The sequence below is a fragment of the Ceratotherium simum genome, chromosome 3 (assembly GCF_057802395.1).
Source record: "Ceratotherium simum simum isolate JZ-2026a chromosome 3, ASM5780239v1, whole genome shotgun sequence".
NCBI classification, from domain to species: Eukaryota; Metazoa; Chordata; class Mammalia; order Perissodactyla; family Rhinocerotidae; genus Ceratotherium; species Ceratotherium simum.
In genome coordinates this window covers 59,493,761-59,511,926 of record NC_141902.1, presented here as the reverse complement: position 1 = coordinate 59,511,926, position 18,166 = coordinate 59,493,761, and the positions used below count along the sequence as shown (strand labels likewise).

The 18,166-nt window shown below is 34.5% G+C and overlaps 1 protein-coding gene across 6 annotated transcripts in view; it reads left to right on the top strand.

The window, feature by feature from the left end:
- DENND4A (DENN domain containing 4A) overlaps nt 1-18,166 on the top strand; it is a 127,022-nt gene that overhangs the window by 26,286 nt on the left and 82,570 nt on the right. For 4 of the 6 annotated variants that reach the window (XM_087428545.1, XM_087428546.1, XM_087428542.1 and 1 more), the window contains exons 2-4: nt 1,901-1,982; nt 8,280-8,612; nt 13,452-13,701. In XM_087428545.1, the coding sequence (XP_087284671.1) occupies nt 8,302-8,612; nt 13,452-13,701 (561 nt within the window). In that variant the 5' untranslated portion in view covers nt 1,901-1,982; nt 8,280-8,301. Of the gene's footprint in view, nt 1-1,900; nt 1,983-7,420; nt 7,615-8,279; nt 8,613-13,451; nt 13,702-18,166 lie in introns of all 6 variants that reach the window. The other 2 variants (XM_087428544.1, XM_087428543.1) reach the window with 2 other exon arrangements.

The window sequence follows — 18,166 nt, the reverse complement described above, 5'->3', positions numbered from 1 at the left end:
TTTTTTATCAGTCTCATCTTCCGAGTAATAGAAAATCAGTTAATTCTAATAATGGGTCAATTTTTTCATACAATTCATGGAATCAAAGTAAAGGTTTTGGAAGTTCATCCTGTCAGAGATGAAATATTTGATATTGTGAATGCTCCTATAAATTAATCTAAAATTTTCAACATTGAAGAAAGCGCTATTTATTTATTGAGTAGTAAATAAATATTAAGTTTAGTGGAGGGCTGGCCCCGTGGCTTAGCGGTTAAGTGCGTGCACTCTGCTACTGGCGGCCCAGGTTCAGATCCCGGGCGAGCACCGATGCACCGCTTCTCTGGCCATGCTGAGGCCGCGTCCCACATACAGCAACTAGAAGGATGTGCAGCTATGACATACAACTATCTACTGGGGCTTTGGGGGAAAAATAAAAAAAAAAAAAAAAAAAAAAAAAAAGTTTAGTGGCGCATAGAGTCGTGGTCAAAACAATGTTCTTACTATATTAAGAAACTCTATGTAGCAGAAAATGTTATTTGGAATTGGGTATAGCACATTCATAATTAATAATTGCATCTAAACAAGCCTGATATTCTACCAATAAAATGGAGCTGTAATTTTCAAAACTTGCAAGTGTTTTTATATACGTAGAGTATTTCAACTAGAAAGTGTTTGTGATAATCTGAGGTTGAATTTTAAAAATGTTTCAGCAGGTCAGTATTTACATTGTCTCTTTGCTACCCATCAGCAATAAGATTTTAAGAATATTTGAAAAATATATATACCACGTTGTATTTACTGACTGAAATTTTTCAATGAGTCAAGGTGGAATTTTTAAAACACATATATCCATCCTGACCATTTTTAGCAGTCCAAAATGTAACAAGATTGTAGTTATGTTATTTCTCCATTCCATTTCAAGACACTCTATCAAATCTTGACTCAAATAATTTGGCCTTTTCCCGCCTTCTCTCCCACTTCCCACAGACACCCACATATCAAGGACTAACAAAATTAGGTAAATCTGGTATCTGTGGCTGCTGCTATTTCCCTGTCATTAGTAGATATTCCATATTGGTTAAAGCTGTGGTTTCTTCCTCTTGATGTTCTTGTGATTACTGCATTTCAACTTGCTTTCCTGCAAAAGCTTTTGACTCTTACTAAAACTCTTGTGTGTGTGTCTCCAGCATTATAAAGCTAAAATTACAATAAAGCCAGTTGGACTGGCTAAGGTCTAAGACTATGTCAGTGGCCTCCTCTTTCCAATTTGGGATTTAAAATTACTCATAACTACAACTTACTAAATTACTCAATTTTAGGAAAGTATAATAATGGCATATTGAAGCCCATAATATAACATTGCTTGTTATCTTGGTCAGAAGACCTGGATTCCTTGATGAGATCCCGGTCATATTTTGTTAAGGATTTGATATAACTGATTCTGTTTAAATAGTATTTAAAAAATTTGTAATACAGGGAAAAAACTTTCAGGTATTGACTTCTTTGAAATATGTTATGTACATGGATGTTACTTGAGTCTATATTTAAATTGTCTTAAATGTGTGTATTTTTCTCTAGGAATGAGATACTATACATGATGCCCCAGAAATAGGCATGTTTTTCTTTCTCAGACTCCTTGCTTCCGCACACATTTACTCTTTTGTACCCTCAACTTATTCTTTTGTTTCTCCGCCTTTTTTTTTTTTTTTAAGCGTGTATCTGTTCTTGACTGAAATGTGTTTTCTGAAAGAGCTGGTGTTTGAAAATTACTTATTGGCTCTTAACCATATGAAAACAACATATGCAATTGTATTTTTAAAAATTATCATTGTTAACAGAACTTTAAGTATCCACAGGCATCTAAGGGGGAAATACTTGATTGGAATTAATTTAAGCCCACTTCTTATTCTTTTCAATACAGTATTATATCTCAAACTCTGAGGCTTGCAGAATTCAGAAATTGAGATCTGGCAACATTTTCAAAGAGAGACCTTCAGTAATGTGTAAGTAGTTTTTGTTTTTCATTTTGATTTGTTTCTATTAGCTGTTTTCTGATTTTTTTTATTCTTTTTTTTTTTTTTGCGGTCACATTGGTTTATAACATTGTATAAATTTCAGGTGTACATCATTATACTTCTATTTCTGCATAGGTTGCATCATGTTCACCACCCAAATACTAATTACAATCCATCACCACACACATGTGCCTAATCATCCCTTTCACCCTCCTCCCCGCCCTTCCCCTCTGGTAACCACCAGTCCAATCTCTGTCTCTATGTGTTTGTGTTTTCTGTATTAAACATAGTGAAATGTTAATTTACCAGATCTCTTAACAAGAATTTGGCATATATTCACCACATAATGATTATGAGTAGCAAGTGACACAAAATAACTTATTGAAAGAAGATGTCTTAAGATGTGCCCTGGGTCAGTATTAATTCAACACCATTTATTAGAGGCAGCATCGTCATATGTAAAGAATACTGGATTAAGGGACTAGAGTTCTTGCCCAGGCTCTGCCACTAACTAGCTAGGTATCCTTAAGTAAGCCACCTTCTATGCTTCAGTTTCTTTGGCTGTAAAATGAGATATTAGGCTATGACTAATAATTATATCTCTGCCCTCTAAATGTCTATTATTCCTATCTTAACTTTTGTTTTAATAAATCAGGGTTGATAATCTTTCAAAAGGGAGCTGTAAAATTGCACAGTTATGTTTTGATTTTTCTTGTTGGATTTTGCTTGAGAATACGTATTCAGAGGGAAGATGGTTCCAAAGCAGAGTAGGAGACAAGTAACCCTGTCTTGCTCAAGAAATTAACCCCACATGATCAATCAGTTTGGGTTAATAAACCCAAACTTAACTTTTAAAAAGTCAAGGTTGCTTTGGGTGGGTTAAACCTTTTTAAAAGAAAGTCAACCTACTGTTAAATATGATATACAAATAAGATTTCTTTCCTTTCAAAATCTTCGTAGAATGCTGATGCTAAAAGAGCGCCGGTTTTCAAAGAGGTAGGAGAAACGGACAGTAAGGTTGGGATCACTTCTTTGCATGGGGCTTTTGGGGAGAGATTGGTAGGGAAACTTTGGACAGGGTGAAGGCAAGCACTTGGAATCTGGAAGGGTGATAGGATAAAAGATGGCTAGAGGTGGAATAAAAATATAGAAAGAGATGTAGAAAAATAGAACTAAACAAGAAACTCTTTGAAGACAGAGGCTATTACTTTCATCAATTGAGGTTCAGAAAATTGATTCTGAATTATATTAAAAAGACATTATGTTTGGTATAATATGATTTGAGGAAGGTTATAAGGTGAACTATTCATTCATTTAACAAGTATTTTTTAAGTATCTACCTACCATACTTTGGGTACTAGCTGGGAATGCAAAACTGGAGTTCTGGTTATAGTGTATATTTCTATTTGATGGAATATTATGTAGTCACTTAGTATAATTATGAAGATTATAGCAGTTTAGAAAAATGTGTATTAAATAAATAAAAATGCAGATATTTATATTCTATATTATACTGTGCATGAGAATTAGAAGAATGTTTTCTATTCTCAAAGAAAACTAGAAAACATTGTCAAATATAAACCAGATTTACTGTTGTGAATGGGATTGTTGAATTTCTTTTTCTTTCTGCTACTTTGTACAATTTATAAAGTTTAAATGAAAATTCATATAAATTTAAATTCTTTTGAAAAATATGATAAACATATATTGACTAGAAAGAGGAAATAGTGTATCATCAAAGAAAAAAGAGTAAAACTATTTGAAGGATAGTAGATAGATTACCTTGGTTGGAAGAAAAATGAGAGATGAAGTTTGAAAAGATGGGAATGAGGATCTCTAGTTTAGTTTTGATAACGTAAGAAAAGATGAGCTAGATTAGGTTCTTAACTGTGACATTAGGTTAAAAAAAAAAAGAAAATTTCTTCTAGCTTATTTATTTAAGTGAACTGGAATGAGGGGCACTTGAACTGATCCATTGTGTTGTTGACCATTTTCCTATATGTCTTGAGTTTGTGACTATTTATCACGCCCTATCCGAAAGACTTTTGCTCCTTTTACCACTTCAGTAATAGTTTACAATTTTGTAAAACTTTGATGTTCAGATTTTTTGTTTTTCATTTATCTTTAAAATGTTAGCTCTGATTTCTGCTCTTGCCTTTTCTTGTCCCTAGAATTAGCCTAGGTAGCAAATGCTTATTAACTACTTTGACCTAATGAAGTGATAGAGGAAGTAAAAAAGATTCTGAATTGATTGGGCAGAGATTGAAAGGGAGAAAAACAGTCTCCATTAGTTGCTGAATTGGGTAAGAGCTTTCTTGTAATGATTTCTCAATTTAGTTCTCATGAACCTTTTAGGAATAGAGAACACGTTCTTCTTGTTTTCTGTTCTCAAAGAAAATAGATGTCATTTGAAGTGAAATACTAGCTAAGCAGGTATCTGAAATTTTAAGAAGATGCCTATAAACATTTTATGAGCTAACTCCTTAAGTTATCCATATCATGTTGAACAAACAAGAATTAAAAAACAGTAATTGGTTAATGATGTAGTATTCTTGTTACTTCAGCTTGAGTAAAGTTATTTCAGGGTTTTATATTATGTGATATATATGTGATTATTTAGAGAACTACTGGATTAAATGCTTGTGTTGTGTGGTCCCCAGTTTCCAAAAATGAATTTAAAGAACTTTACCTCGCCCAAGAAAGAAAAGAAATTTACCTTCTAATTTTTTTAGAGGTTTTTGCTCAGATGTACTACACTAAAAGTCCAAGTTTTATGTGTGACTAGGACTGCTTTTCTCAAATGCTATTTCCAAGTAAATTTTTTTTTTTTGGTGAGGAAGATTAGCCCTGAGCTAACATCTGTGCCCATTCTCCTCTATTTTGTATGTAGGACGCCGTCACAGCATGGCTTGATGAATGGTGTGTAGGTCCGAGCCCAGGATCCGAACCTGCAAACTCTGGGCCACCGAAGCAGAGCGTGCAAACTTAAGCACTTCACCACTGGGCCAGCCCCCCAAGTAATTTTTGGTGGCTCTTGCCAACACAAGGCATTTTGTCTTAATATACATTTAGTGTTTTCCATGAGGATTGTAAATTTTATGTGCCAGTGGAAGTCTCTTGGTTTAATGGAATTATTAAGAAATATTATTAATTATTCATTTCTATATTAAAGATTTTCATATTTTCTTTGCCTTGAATTTTTAACAGTGTCTTCCCCCAGCTTCTAAACCTCAAACTTACTTTAAAAACAGTTGATTTAAATTAAAAAGCAGAGTGCATTTTTAGTATTATAGACTCTTCCTGAGTGAATTAAAGAGCATTTAGATGTTTCAGGAAGTCACCTGGAATGTTGCCAGCTGTGTTCTTGGCATTGTATACTTTGTCAACTGTGCCTTAAAATATTTTGCCTACCTTCTTAATCACTCTCCTCCCCCAAAGAATAAATGGAAAACAACAATAACAACAACAAGGCAAGAGAACTGGAGTGATGTATAATTTACTTTTCTGTCAATAAATGTAAGAGTATGTTGTCACCACTTTAAAATTGATTGTTCTTTTCTTATATATACTGATGAAGAACAATAACTTGTTCTCTTTTTAGTAGTTATTTACTGTATTCAATTGTGAATGAGATCAAATTATTAATATTTGTGAACCAGGAAAATCGAACAAAAACGAATTTTTCATACAAATTTCTCCCAAATATCTACTTATTAGTATAGTAGCTGTTTATTTTTAATGGCTAAGATAGTAGCTTTCAAAAGAACTTATTAAAAATATATGTTTTCATGAAGGAATTGTTTCCATTCTCTTTCTCTTCTTTCTGCACAGCAAGACATAAAACTGTATTTATGGTATGCAATAGTGACTATATGCTATAGTTTAAATAACATGAATTTAGAGTCTAGGAAAAAGGAAAATATTTAAATCTCTTCACTGTGATGAAAGGAAAGTGCTCTACCAAGGTAATTTTGAAGACTTGTGTCTATCAAGAGCTTATAATTTAAAATTCATGTACAGGTAAAAGCACATAGACAGTTAATAGAGGCTGGTTATGTAACTTTTGACCCAGTAGTTCTACTTCAATAAATTTATCCTGAAGAACTAATAAGAGTTGTAGCCAGAAGTTTATGTTCAAGGTTATTCATCATAGCATTTAAAAAATATTAGCAAAATAAGTAGAAGTAATAAATGATCAACATTAAGGAAATAGATCAATAATGGTGTGTCCATAAAATAAAATGCTATGCAGGCATTAAAAAATTATTTTCAAAGACTATTTAATGTAGTGAAGAAAAAAGTTATGTCAATACAAAAGTGCTTAAAAAAGGGCCTTTTTCCCCCTACTCTTTAAAAATGAATAGTCAACTGGATAAAACTGCTTGTTTTTTTGTGGAGCACCTGTTAATATGCAGTCAGCTGAGAGTGACTGTTCAACATTTAACAGAGTCTTCTCTGACGGACAGGTTAGTGCTTTCTCTTTACTGTCAGTCTAGGAGGCATTTCTGAAAAGTTTAAGCCCTTTATTTTGTGCAGAAATCTTGTGTGTAAGGAAATTGCTGTATAGGAGTCATGTATATCTAAATAAAACAAGTAGGAACATATGATTCTTCTTTAGGCTTGTTTTGTAAGCAAAAAGAGGGAATATTTACAGAGTATATTTGAGCAATGGATACAGATTCCAAAAAATGTGGCATGAATTCTGAAAACTTGACATTAGTGATATAGAAAATCAAATGAGTTTTGGGATTATGATGAAAATGGTGATAATTATATTATAAACAAGTATACTACATAAGAATTTCTTTGCCCTCAAGTATTTTATAGTCTATAAAGGAAGGCTGTTTACTTTAAACTAGCATTTTCTGAAGCATATTCCGAGGGGTTTTTCTAGTTTTTAAGTGGGAAAATAGGGTTCGTTATTCAAATAGACTTGGGAAATCCTGAGTTAAGCAAAGTTAGGTACCTTTATCAAAGGACTGCTGAAGCTTTAATATTTTTATATATTGTAAATACAGAAGAGGCATGTAGTATATATACCTAATTTATTTGTCTGTGGAATCCTTTCTTTGCATTTATTGGAATTAAGTCTAACATGAGACACGTTGGGAAATTTCTGTTTTAGATTTAGATTAAACTTTTTTCCTATAATGGTTATATAAGTAATGACGTAACTGTGGTGGAGTATTCTCCTGGTTAAACAAGCAAATAAGGTTTAAGTGATACTAGACAACTGAAGGAGATTTTGCTATTAATATGTTTGCAAATGCATGATGGATTCTACTTTGTGTATTTTTTCTTTGAATTTGTTATAAGCGTGCATTACTATTATAATCTCTGCTCTACTTTTATTATTTGAAGTTCTTCTGTTTGTTGTATCTGCTGAGACTCATTCAGGGTGGATTTTTCTTTCTGTGTTTTTGTAGTTTTGGAATAAGAGGTCATCTTCGGCTGGGCTTTATCTGTGGAAAACCTGGGTTGAGGGTGTACCCTCTAGCACTGTTTTGCATTTGCTTCCCCAGGGATATCACTAGCCTGGGAACACTTTTATTGTTAATATCTCAATTTGGAGCTTCATGTGACCATGCAGATGGCTTAAGTTCAAACCTCAAATCCAAGTGTGAGTAGGCCTATTGTTATGAATTCTCAGAGACTTTTTCCCCCCAATGCAGGGCCCAGATTGAGGCAAACTTTATTTTCTCCCTGTACTAGTGGATGGGTTTTTAGAATCTACTCTTTAACTGATGATGTAGTCCTTTGAGGCTCTTGGCTTTCTACAGGTGTCTCAGTTCCAATTCCCTATCTTATATGGTCCCAAGGTCTTGTCTCCTGTGTCTGTAATGTCTTTTAAAACACAAAACCATTGATTACTGAGGAGATAACAAACTTCCCCCACCAGTATCAGCTTATACACTGCATTTTGGCCTTTGGTCTCCTCAATGCTTTTGGGCCCTGAGAATTTCCCTTACATTCCTACAAGTTAATCTGTGCATTTAAAAGGGTGTGTTTTGTTGTTGTTGCTGTTGTCTATTAGACAATCTAGGCTTCCTTATTGCCAAAAATGGAAATTCATGCATTACTTTTATAATCAGAAAATAATGCTAAATATATTCCCATTTTTTTAAAAGGCATACTTTTTATATACCAAAGTGAAATGTATAATACTAATGTGTTTTTCTGGGAGATAATGCTCTTTTTGTAGTTTTTTGTTCTTATTTGCATACGAACCTCTTATATTTATTTGGTTTATTATAGGAGAATACTAGTCTTTCACTTTCCTTTTAGATGTAACCTCCTGTAATGGAAGATGATTGAAGATAAGGGGCCTCGTGTTGCTGACTACTTTGTTGTAGCAGGATTAACTGATGTTTCAAAGCCTCTTGAAGAAGAAATTCACTTCAATGATGCCTGTCATAAAGTAGCTAAACCAAAAGAACCTATCACAGATGTTTCAGTTGTTATTAAATCTCTTGGAGAGGAAGTGCCACGGGATTATATGTGTATTGATGTTACCCCAACTGGATTGTCAGCTGATCTCAATAATGGAAGTCTTGTGGGGCCACAGATTTACCTTTGCTATAGAAGAGGAAGAGATAAGCCTCCACTTACAGATCTGGGGTAAGTATTTTTTTAAAGAGTTATTGTTATTGATCCAAATAATATGTCTTGCAGATTTTGAAGTTAATGTCACTTGTTCATTAATAGAGATATGGCAGCTTTAGAAAAATAAGCATGTTTATATCCAGAAATCCTGAATTCTCTTTCTGTGTTCCTTATACCTTTTCAGTGTCCCCTTGTCCTGCAGGTTCCCAGCACTTTCATCTTGTCTGAGTTTCTTTCTATTAAAGATAAGGGAGAGAATTTGAAAAACATTTATAGAAAAGTACCAGAAAATGAATGTATTATCCTAGTCATAAAATTTTTAATTATTCTTAATGTACGAGAAAAAGATGGCTTTTAAGTATCAGTTATAATGATCATTATAGATGAATGCTTAAGTCTGTATGCATCTTGGGGTAAATAAGTGCTTTACTTAGGGTGCTATATTGAACTTGGGGCTCCTTTTTTATATAGCAGCTTTATTATGATATAATTCACATACTGTAAGATTCACCCATTTAAAGTGTACAATTCAGAAGTTTTTAGTATATTTATAGAGTTGTGCAATCATCACACAATAAATTTTAGAACATTTTTATCATGTCAAAAAGAAACTCTGTACTCACCATAGTCACTATCCAATTTTCCCTAACCACCTCAGCTCTAGGCAATCACCAGTCTGCTTTCTGTCTCTTTGGATTTGCCTATTCTAGACATTTTATGTAGATGGAATCATACTATATATGTTTTTTTTGTGACTGGCTTCTCTCATTTAGCATCATCTTTTCAAGGTTTATTCATGTTGCAGTATTTGTTAGTACTTTATTCCTTTACATGGCTGAATAATATTCCATCCTATGGATATACCGCAATTTGTTTATTCGTTCATCAGTTGATGGACGTGTGGGTTGTTTCCGCTTTTTGGCCATTATGAATAATGCTGCTAGAAATAATCGTGTATAAGTTTTTGTATGGACATATGTTTTCATTTCTCTTGTTTATATACTTAGGAATGGAGTTGCTGGGTCATATGGTAACTCTGTGTTTAACCTTTTGAGGAACTGCCAGACTGTTTTCCAAAGCACTGTACCACTTTGCATTCCCACTGGCAGTGTATGAAGGTTCCAGTTTCTCCACATTCTAGCCAACGTTTTGTATTCTCATTTTGATTATAGCTGTCCTAGTGGGTGCAAAGTGGTATCTCATTGTGGTCTTGATTTGCATTCACCTCACGGCTAATGATGTTGAGCATCTTTTCATTTGCTTATTGGCCATCTGTATATCTTTGGAGAAATGTCTATTGAGAATCCTTTACCCATTTTTCAATTGTGTTGTCTTTTTATTATTGAGCTCTGAGAGTTCTTTACGTATTCAAGATGCGAGTCCCTTATCAGATATGATTTACAAATATTTTCTCCCATTCAGTGGACTGTCTTTTCACTTTCTTTATGGTATCCTTTGAAGCTGAAGTTTTTAATTTTGATGAAGTCTGACTTATCTATTTTTTTCTTTTGTTGCTTGTGTTTTGGTGTTGTATCTCAGAACACTTTTACTAATCCAAGATCATGAAGATTTACACCTAAGTTTTTGTCTGAGAGTTGTATAATTTCAAGCTTTACATTTAGGTCTTTGATCCATTTTGAATTAATTTTTGTATATGGCTGAGGAAGGGTTCCAACCTCACTCTTATGCCTATGGATATCCAGTTGTCCTGACACCATCTGTTGAAGAGAATATTCTTTCCCCATTTTCCAAAATGAATTGGCCCTAGATGTATAGGTTTATTTCTGGACTCTCGATTCTATTCCATTTGTCTGTGTGTCTATCCTTATGCCAGTACTACACAGTTTTGATTACTGTAGCTTTGTACTAAGTTTTTATTTCGGGAATTGTGAGTCTTCCAACTTTCTTTTTCCTTTTCAAGATTGTTTTGGCTATTCTGGGTACCTTGAATTTCCATATGAATTTTAGGATCAGTTATCAATTTCTGCAAAGATGGGGGTTCTTTTTAAAAGAGGAGTGAATGTATATGTATTTTACATATATATGTAAAAGATGAATATATAAATGTAAAAGATATATGGAGCAAAAGAGGAACAAAATTTAAAAGGTAGAAAAATAAAATTCCCAGTGAAAAACTGAAAGGAAAAGGCCAAAAGAAGGCTAGGAGTAGCTCTGATAATGTCTTCAAAATAGGTGAAGAGTTTATAAGGAATGAAGATTAGCCTTTTTGTTTCCATTGCTCTGTTGCAAAAGGGGATGGGCTTAACTTACAATATTTTGGTTAAAAATAAGGAAGATATCGATATCTCTACTGATGTCACCAGAAAGGGCTGTAAGATTCTATCTCGTAATATACTAAGTCAGAAAGTGGATAGTCGTATTTACTAATGGCTATGAGGAGATAGAATGAATTGGAAGAGCTCCTGAAGTTTCTTCTACTTATAAAATTCTGTCATCTAATGTTTGATATCAAAAAGTTATATTAAAAATAAGTCTTTATTCTGTTAATTCATGAATTAATTGCAGTAATTTTAAATTGGTTTCAGAACAGCTACTATATTGCTTCATATAACTAAATGGCTTGGGAAAGTAAGCCAGCTGTTAGATCTTGTTTTGAAAAGAATAGGTAAGTTGCTCCTATAACCACTGACTATCATCAGAATTCTAGCTTGTAGATAAAATGAAGGGAATGTTGCAGATTCTTGTTAGGGTTAGGAGTTCCCTAGTTTAGAGATGAGGAATTTTCCAGGCATAGGAAAGATTCTGCAATAGGAAAGGACTTGAGCTGGAATGAATAAAGATGTTTGTGATTGTAGAGGATATGACACCATTCTTGCCTTGAAAAAGCTTACAATTTAGTTAGACAAGAAAAGTTACCTAACAATATAAAAATGGAAAATAGTAATACATGTAATATATACAACATCACAATACTAGATTAAAGAAAATAAGTATCTTGTATATCAAATGTGTTTATATTCCATATCTTTTCAGAACTGGAGGTAATAAATGGTGGTTTGTTGTTGTTCTGTGTGTATTTTTGTTTTCTTGTTTTCAATTGAGCATCCATTTGTCAGGCAGTATTTTGGAGACCTTACTTATACTGTCTTCTAATTCTCTCAAAATCCTATGAATTAGATATTTAAATTTTATAGCTGAGTAGTATAAGGCTCAGAGAGGTTAAGTAACTGCCTAAGATAATACAGCTAGTAACAAAGTGGTAGGAGTATGAATTCTGATGTGTCTAACTTCTCTCCGTTACAATGCTTTTTTTTAAGATTAAAAAAATTAAACAGAAAAGCAAGATCAAAAGGAGGAGGAGTAAGCAATTAAGCTAACATTAGGATAAACATAGTTGCTAAGATTAAGCATCAAATTTAGCTCTAAATTTCAAAACGAAATGTTGAAACAAAATCTTTTTTAGATTTGCTGACAGCCAGGACAAAAAGAGAAATTAAAAATTATATTAGAAAGAAATAATTTAGGGCCGGCCCCATGGCTTAGCAGTTAAATGCGCGCGCTCCACTGCTGGTGGCCCGGGTTCAGATCCCGGGCGCGCACTGACGCACCGCTTCTCCAGCCATGCTGAGGCTGCGTCCCACATACAGCAACTAGAAGGATGTGCAGCTATGACATACAACTATCTACTGGAGCTTTGGGGGAAAAAAATAAATAAATAAAAATTATAAAAAAAAAAAAGATTAAAAAAAAAATAATTTAACCAATTTATGGCACTAAATTTTATTTGTATAATGGGATTTTATAAAAAAGAATCTGATTGATGTTAGGGACATTATGTGTTATAACAGTTTTTATAGCAAATGCAGAAACACATTTAATATAGTAGAGCTTTAAAATTTTTTTTGACTAACGATAAGGACTTAGCATTAAAGTATAAATCAGTGAATTCTGTGAGGGAATAAACTAAGATCATTCAAGCGTGATGTTTTCTTTGTATCCCCAAGAACTTTAAGTATAGTATTTAGAAGACTTAAGAAATGGATGCCTGGCCTGCCCTTTATTAAAAGCCTATGATTTTACCACAATAAAGAAAAAGAAGAAAAAAAAAGCCTATGTCTTTCACCCATACTTTTGATTAGAGATAGATTTGAGGTTATTTTCTCGTTTGAAAGTCTAAAACTATCTCATAAACCTGAGGGAAGTATTTGAGGTAAAAATGTGCAAGCAGTGGCAGGCTCAGTGGCGTAGTGGTTAAGTTCATGCACTCTGCTTCAGCAGCCCAAGGTTCGTGGGTTCGGATCCCAGGTATGGACCTACGCACTGCTTATCAAGCCAGGCTGTGGCAGGTGTCCCACATATAAAGTAGAGGAGGATGGGCATGTATGTTAGCCCAGGGCCAATCTTCCCCAGCAAAAAGAGGAGGATTGGCAACAGATGTTAGCTCAGGGCTAATCTTCCTTACCAAAAAAAAAAAGAAAAAAGAAAAGTGTGCAAGCAGGGTCTGCATTGTCTGGCAATGAGTCTTTTGTAAAATTTTAACTTTGGCCAAAATACAAAGTTGCTCTTTCTAAAGAAGATGCTTGGCATTAGAGACATAAATAAATAAATCTATTAAATGGAGCACTAAAACAAGTGCCTTTGTACTTAATAGTTGCCATTCTGTGCTTTATGTCAACAAACACAAAGGTTAATCTGAATTTTTTTTATGTTATTTTAATTTTAGCAGGGAAAATAGTTATCCTTTCATTTTACATGGGACTGTGCAATTCAAACTTGTAATAAGATTGGAATATCGGCTACATTTAAGGATCATTTCATGATGCCTGACAATATTACCTTTCATATTTGAGGGTGTTTTGTATTTGTATATTTATTTATTTATTTAATTTTTAGGGTTTTGTATGACTGGAAAGAAAGATTGAAACAAGGGTGTGAAATTATTCAGAGTACTCCCTATGGACGCCCTGCAAATATTAGCGGCAGTACCTCATCACAAAGAATTTATATCACTTACAGAAGAGCCTCTGAAAACATAACTCAGAATACGTTGGCTGTCACAGACATATGTATTATTATACCCAGTAAAGGAGAAAGTCCACCACACACATTCTGCAAAGTTGACAAGAATCTCAATAACAGTATGGTAAGTGACTCTTTTGCACTGATAAAATTAGACACTGATGGAAAGAGCATAATTTAAAATAAATCTTTGTTTGGAAAACAGCATAGCACAAGTACTGAATTAAAAATACATTTTTAAAGATGTTGGATATTTTATTTTTAGGAAGGTACTTTAGTTGTACTTTCAAAAGGAGCTGTACAAAAGCTTTCCTTTTTTATTAAAAAAATAATTTTTTCTCCCTTTCTGCAAAAGTAATGCACTAGCCAATGCTAACCCCTCCACTTGTGCACTAGATCCCATGTACTTACCCATTTGAGAACATGGCTTCAACAGTTCTCCCTACTCTGTGAACCATCAGTTTTTCTCTCTATTGGATTATTTCCTCCAGCATACAAAGCATGTTGCAATATCTCCCATCTTTATGAAACTTCTTGACCCCTATATCCCCCTTCATCTATTACCCCATTTTTTTGTTCTCTTACGATAAAACATCTCAAAAGAGTTGATTATATTGTGTCCTCTTCCTCACTTTGACTCTTTCCTATTAGGCTTTTGTCTCCATCATTCCACCAAGATTGCTCTTGTTGTTGAATCCAATGATGAGTTCTTCATCTTAATTTTTCAGTAAATTTTGACATAGATGATCACTTCTTCCTTCTTGAAACAGTGGCAGGAGGAGAAAATGTATACTATTCCTATGTATTCTCTTGCTTTTTCCTCCTCACATTCCCTTTCTGCCTTTGCTAATTCCTTTCCATCTCCCTAACCTCTCTATACAATGGAGTGCCCCAGACCGTTTGTCTTTATCATCTAAACTCACTCCCTTGGTGATCTAATCATTTAAATACAGGCTATGTGTGGATGACTTTGAAATTTATGTGTGTAGCCTGTGTCTCTCTAATTCACATCACTTCTTGGATATCTTATTAAATGGATGATCTCAAATTTAACATGTCCAAAACTGAACTCCTGGTGTGCCTCTCCAAACCTGCTTATCCCCATAGTCTTCCCCATCTACTAAGTGAAAATTCCACTCTTCTAGTTACTCAGACCACATATCTTGAACTTGACCATTTCTCCACCTCTCCATTGCCACAACTCTTGTCCAAGCCATAATCATCTCTTAACAGGATTATTGCAGTAGTCTCCTAGTTCAGGAATCAGGCAAACTTTTGTCTAAAGAGCTAAATAATAAGTTAGGTTTTGCGGGTCATATATAGTCTGTCGCATATTCGTCTTTTTTTTTTAAACAACCCTTTAAAAGCGTAAAAACCAACCTTAGCTCAGGTGTACAAAAACAGGCGTCAGGTCAAATGCAGGCCATAGTTTCCCAGACCCCTGATCTAAGTGATCACTGCTTCCTACAACCTATTCTTCTCATAGCAGCAAGAGTACCTTTGTAAAACATAAATTAGATCATATCGTTCCTCTGCTTACAACCTTTAATGGCTTCCCATCTCGCACTTAGTGAAAGCAGAAGTCCTTCCAGTGGCCTTAAGGCTATGCATGATCTGTAACTGTGTTTCTCTTTGTTCTTTTATTGCTGTTTTAAAATTTAAAAACAAATGTGTACTCAAAAAAAAAGTTGAGAAGGGGAGCAAATTGTAGATCTATGAAGTAAAAAGTGAAAGTTCTTGTTTTTAATTCCATCTTTTATAATCCTTTGCCAGGATTAACAATTAGCAATTTGGCTTGTGTCATTACTGACCTTTTTGTGTGCACATGTGTGGAGTATATACAGTATGGGTAAATTCATCCTTTATTTTTCAAAAATTGGAAATTTCTATATATTCTAATATAAGCTTTTTTTCACTATCCATCTTTATCAGTTAATATAACTCTCTGCTTAATTCTTTTCTTTTTTGGGATGAAGATTAGCCCTGAGCTAACATCTGTTGCCAGTCCTCCTCTTTTTGCTGAGGAAGACTGGCCCTGGGCTAACGTCTGTGCCCATCTTCCTCTACTTTATATGGGATGCCGCCACAGCATGGCTTAACAAGCGGTGCATCGGTCCATGCCCAAGATCCCAACTCTGCCAACCCCAGGCCACCAAAGCACAGCGCGCACACTTAACCGCTACGCCAGAACAGGCTGGCCCCTCTGATTAATTCTTTTAATGATTGTATAGTATTCCAGAAAATACAAATGAATGATGAATACAAGTTATTTACAATTTTTCTCCATTACTAATAATGCTGCTTTGATCAGTCCTGTGCCTTTTTTCTTTGTATATTTATTGGAGTGTCTTTGGAAGAATAAATAATTGTAAGTGGCATTGATGGGTCCATGGGTATGCTGTGCATTTTGAAAAGTCTCGACAGATTGCTTTGAAAAGGTTGTAGCAGTTTATACTCCCAGCAGCTATACTGTATAAGAATGCACTTTCCCAGGTCACACCCCTCACCAGCACTGGTTGTTATCAATCCCTTTTTAATTGTTGACTATCTAATAAGCAAGAAATCGTTCTAATTTTAATTTGCATTTCTTTGATTATTGTGGAGGTTGAACGTCTTTTCATATATAACAGCTTTGAATGGCTGAATATTACTGCATTAAGTGGATGTGCCACAATTTATTTATTCTATCTTCTATTGTAAGACATTTAGATTCTCAAATGTCAAAGCTGTTATGAACATAGTTACAACTAAATCTTCCGTAAAATAAGTTACATTTATTGAGCTCCTATGTGCTATACACTATTCTAAGTATTTCATATCCATTAACTCAGTTAATCCTCACAACTACATTGTGTGGTATTTTTTCCCCCATTTTACAGAGAAGGAAATTTGAGAGTTAGAAAGGTTGTTCCTTGGCCAAAGGTATACCTTCAATCAGCAGTCGAACCAAGATTCAAACCCAGACTATAGAACTCCAGAACCAAACTCCTAAATACTGTACTTCATTGATTAATTATTTCCTTTTGATAAGTCCTGGAATTTCTGGATCAAAGCATATATTTACTTTTAAGATTTTTATCCAGAAAAGTTTAACCAATTTATATTCCTGCCAACAAGGTATGAAAAGCGTTGATTTTTTAAATAACTTTGTCAACAATTGGGTTTTTATTTTTTTATTTATTTATATTTTTTGTGAGGAAGATCAGCCCTGAGCTAACATCCATGCCAATCCTCCTCTTTTTGCTGAGGAAGACTGGCCCTGGGCTGACATCTGTGCCCATCTTCCTCCACTTTATATGGGACGCCGCCACAGCATGGCCTGACAAGCGGTGCATCGGTGTTCGCGTGGGATCCGAACCCCAGGCCGCCAGCAGCAGAGCACACGCAGTTAACTGCTAGGCCCCGGGGCTAGCCCCAACAATTGGGTTTTTAATCACAAATTTTCAAATTTAATTTCTTAATGATCCCAGAGCAAATATGTACATTGTCTTGTTATAACTATGTAAATTAACACTTTGCTAAAATCTAAAAGTTTATACACAGCTAATCATTTGTTAAGTTTTCATAGGAAGTTGATTTTTATTTATTTTATTTATTTTTTTGTATGTGAGGAAGATTAGCCCTGAGCTAACACCCATGCCAGTCCTCTTCTTTTTGCTAAGGAAGATTGGCCTTGGGCTAACATCCGTGTTCATCTTCCTCCACTTTACACGGGATGCCGCCACAGCATGGCCTGACAAACGGTGCGTCAGTGCGCGCCCATGCTTGAACCCGGACCGCCAGCAGCGGAGCATGTGCAATTAACCACTACACCACGGGGCCGGCCCCAGAAGTTGATTTTTAAAACTATTATTTATCCTCTCTTCTCCTAAGCCAGCAACATGAGAAACACTGAAGGTTTAGATAAAGCTAGAAGAGGAAGAACTGGAGTGTATTGATATGTGGCTGGATACGGTGCACATTTTGGGACGTTGAAAATGTTTTTAACCCCCTCAGTAAGACAGTAAAATAGATCTGTATTGTGTAGTGGTTAAGATCAGTATAATCTGGTAGTTCAGAGCACAGACTCTGGAGCCAGAGTATCTGGATATGAATCCTATCTCTGACACTTACTGACTGTGACCTTGGGCAAGTAACTTAACCTCTCTGTGCCTCAGTTTCATGATTGTAAAATGAGGATGGTAATAGTGTCTACCTTATAAGCTATTGAGATGATTAAATGAATTTAGAACCATGTCTCAGCACATATAAGAAAGCACTCTATATGTGTTAGCTTATTATCTATAAGCATCTTTCAATTCCAAATTTTCTTTAAGAAAAATCTGCAATTTTAAGGTAGTAGCAGTATTTGTTTAAAATGTTTAAATAGGTAATTCAAAAAATGAGTATTGACAGTATATAAATTGTATCCTAAAAGAATTACCTGCAGCTATGTGACCTCTAATTAGGTAACCATTTTTTGTCAACAGCCATACATATAAAACAAAATGTCCTATTCTTTCATGTCATCCTCGTGTATTACTTTGATTTGCCTATGACGTGGCAGTTGGAGAGATTATGGTGGAGGAAGAAGATCATAGTAACAGATA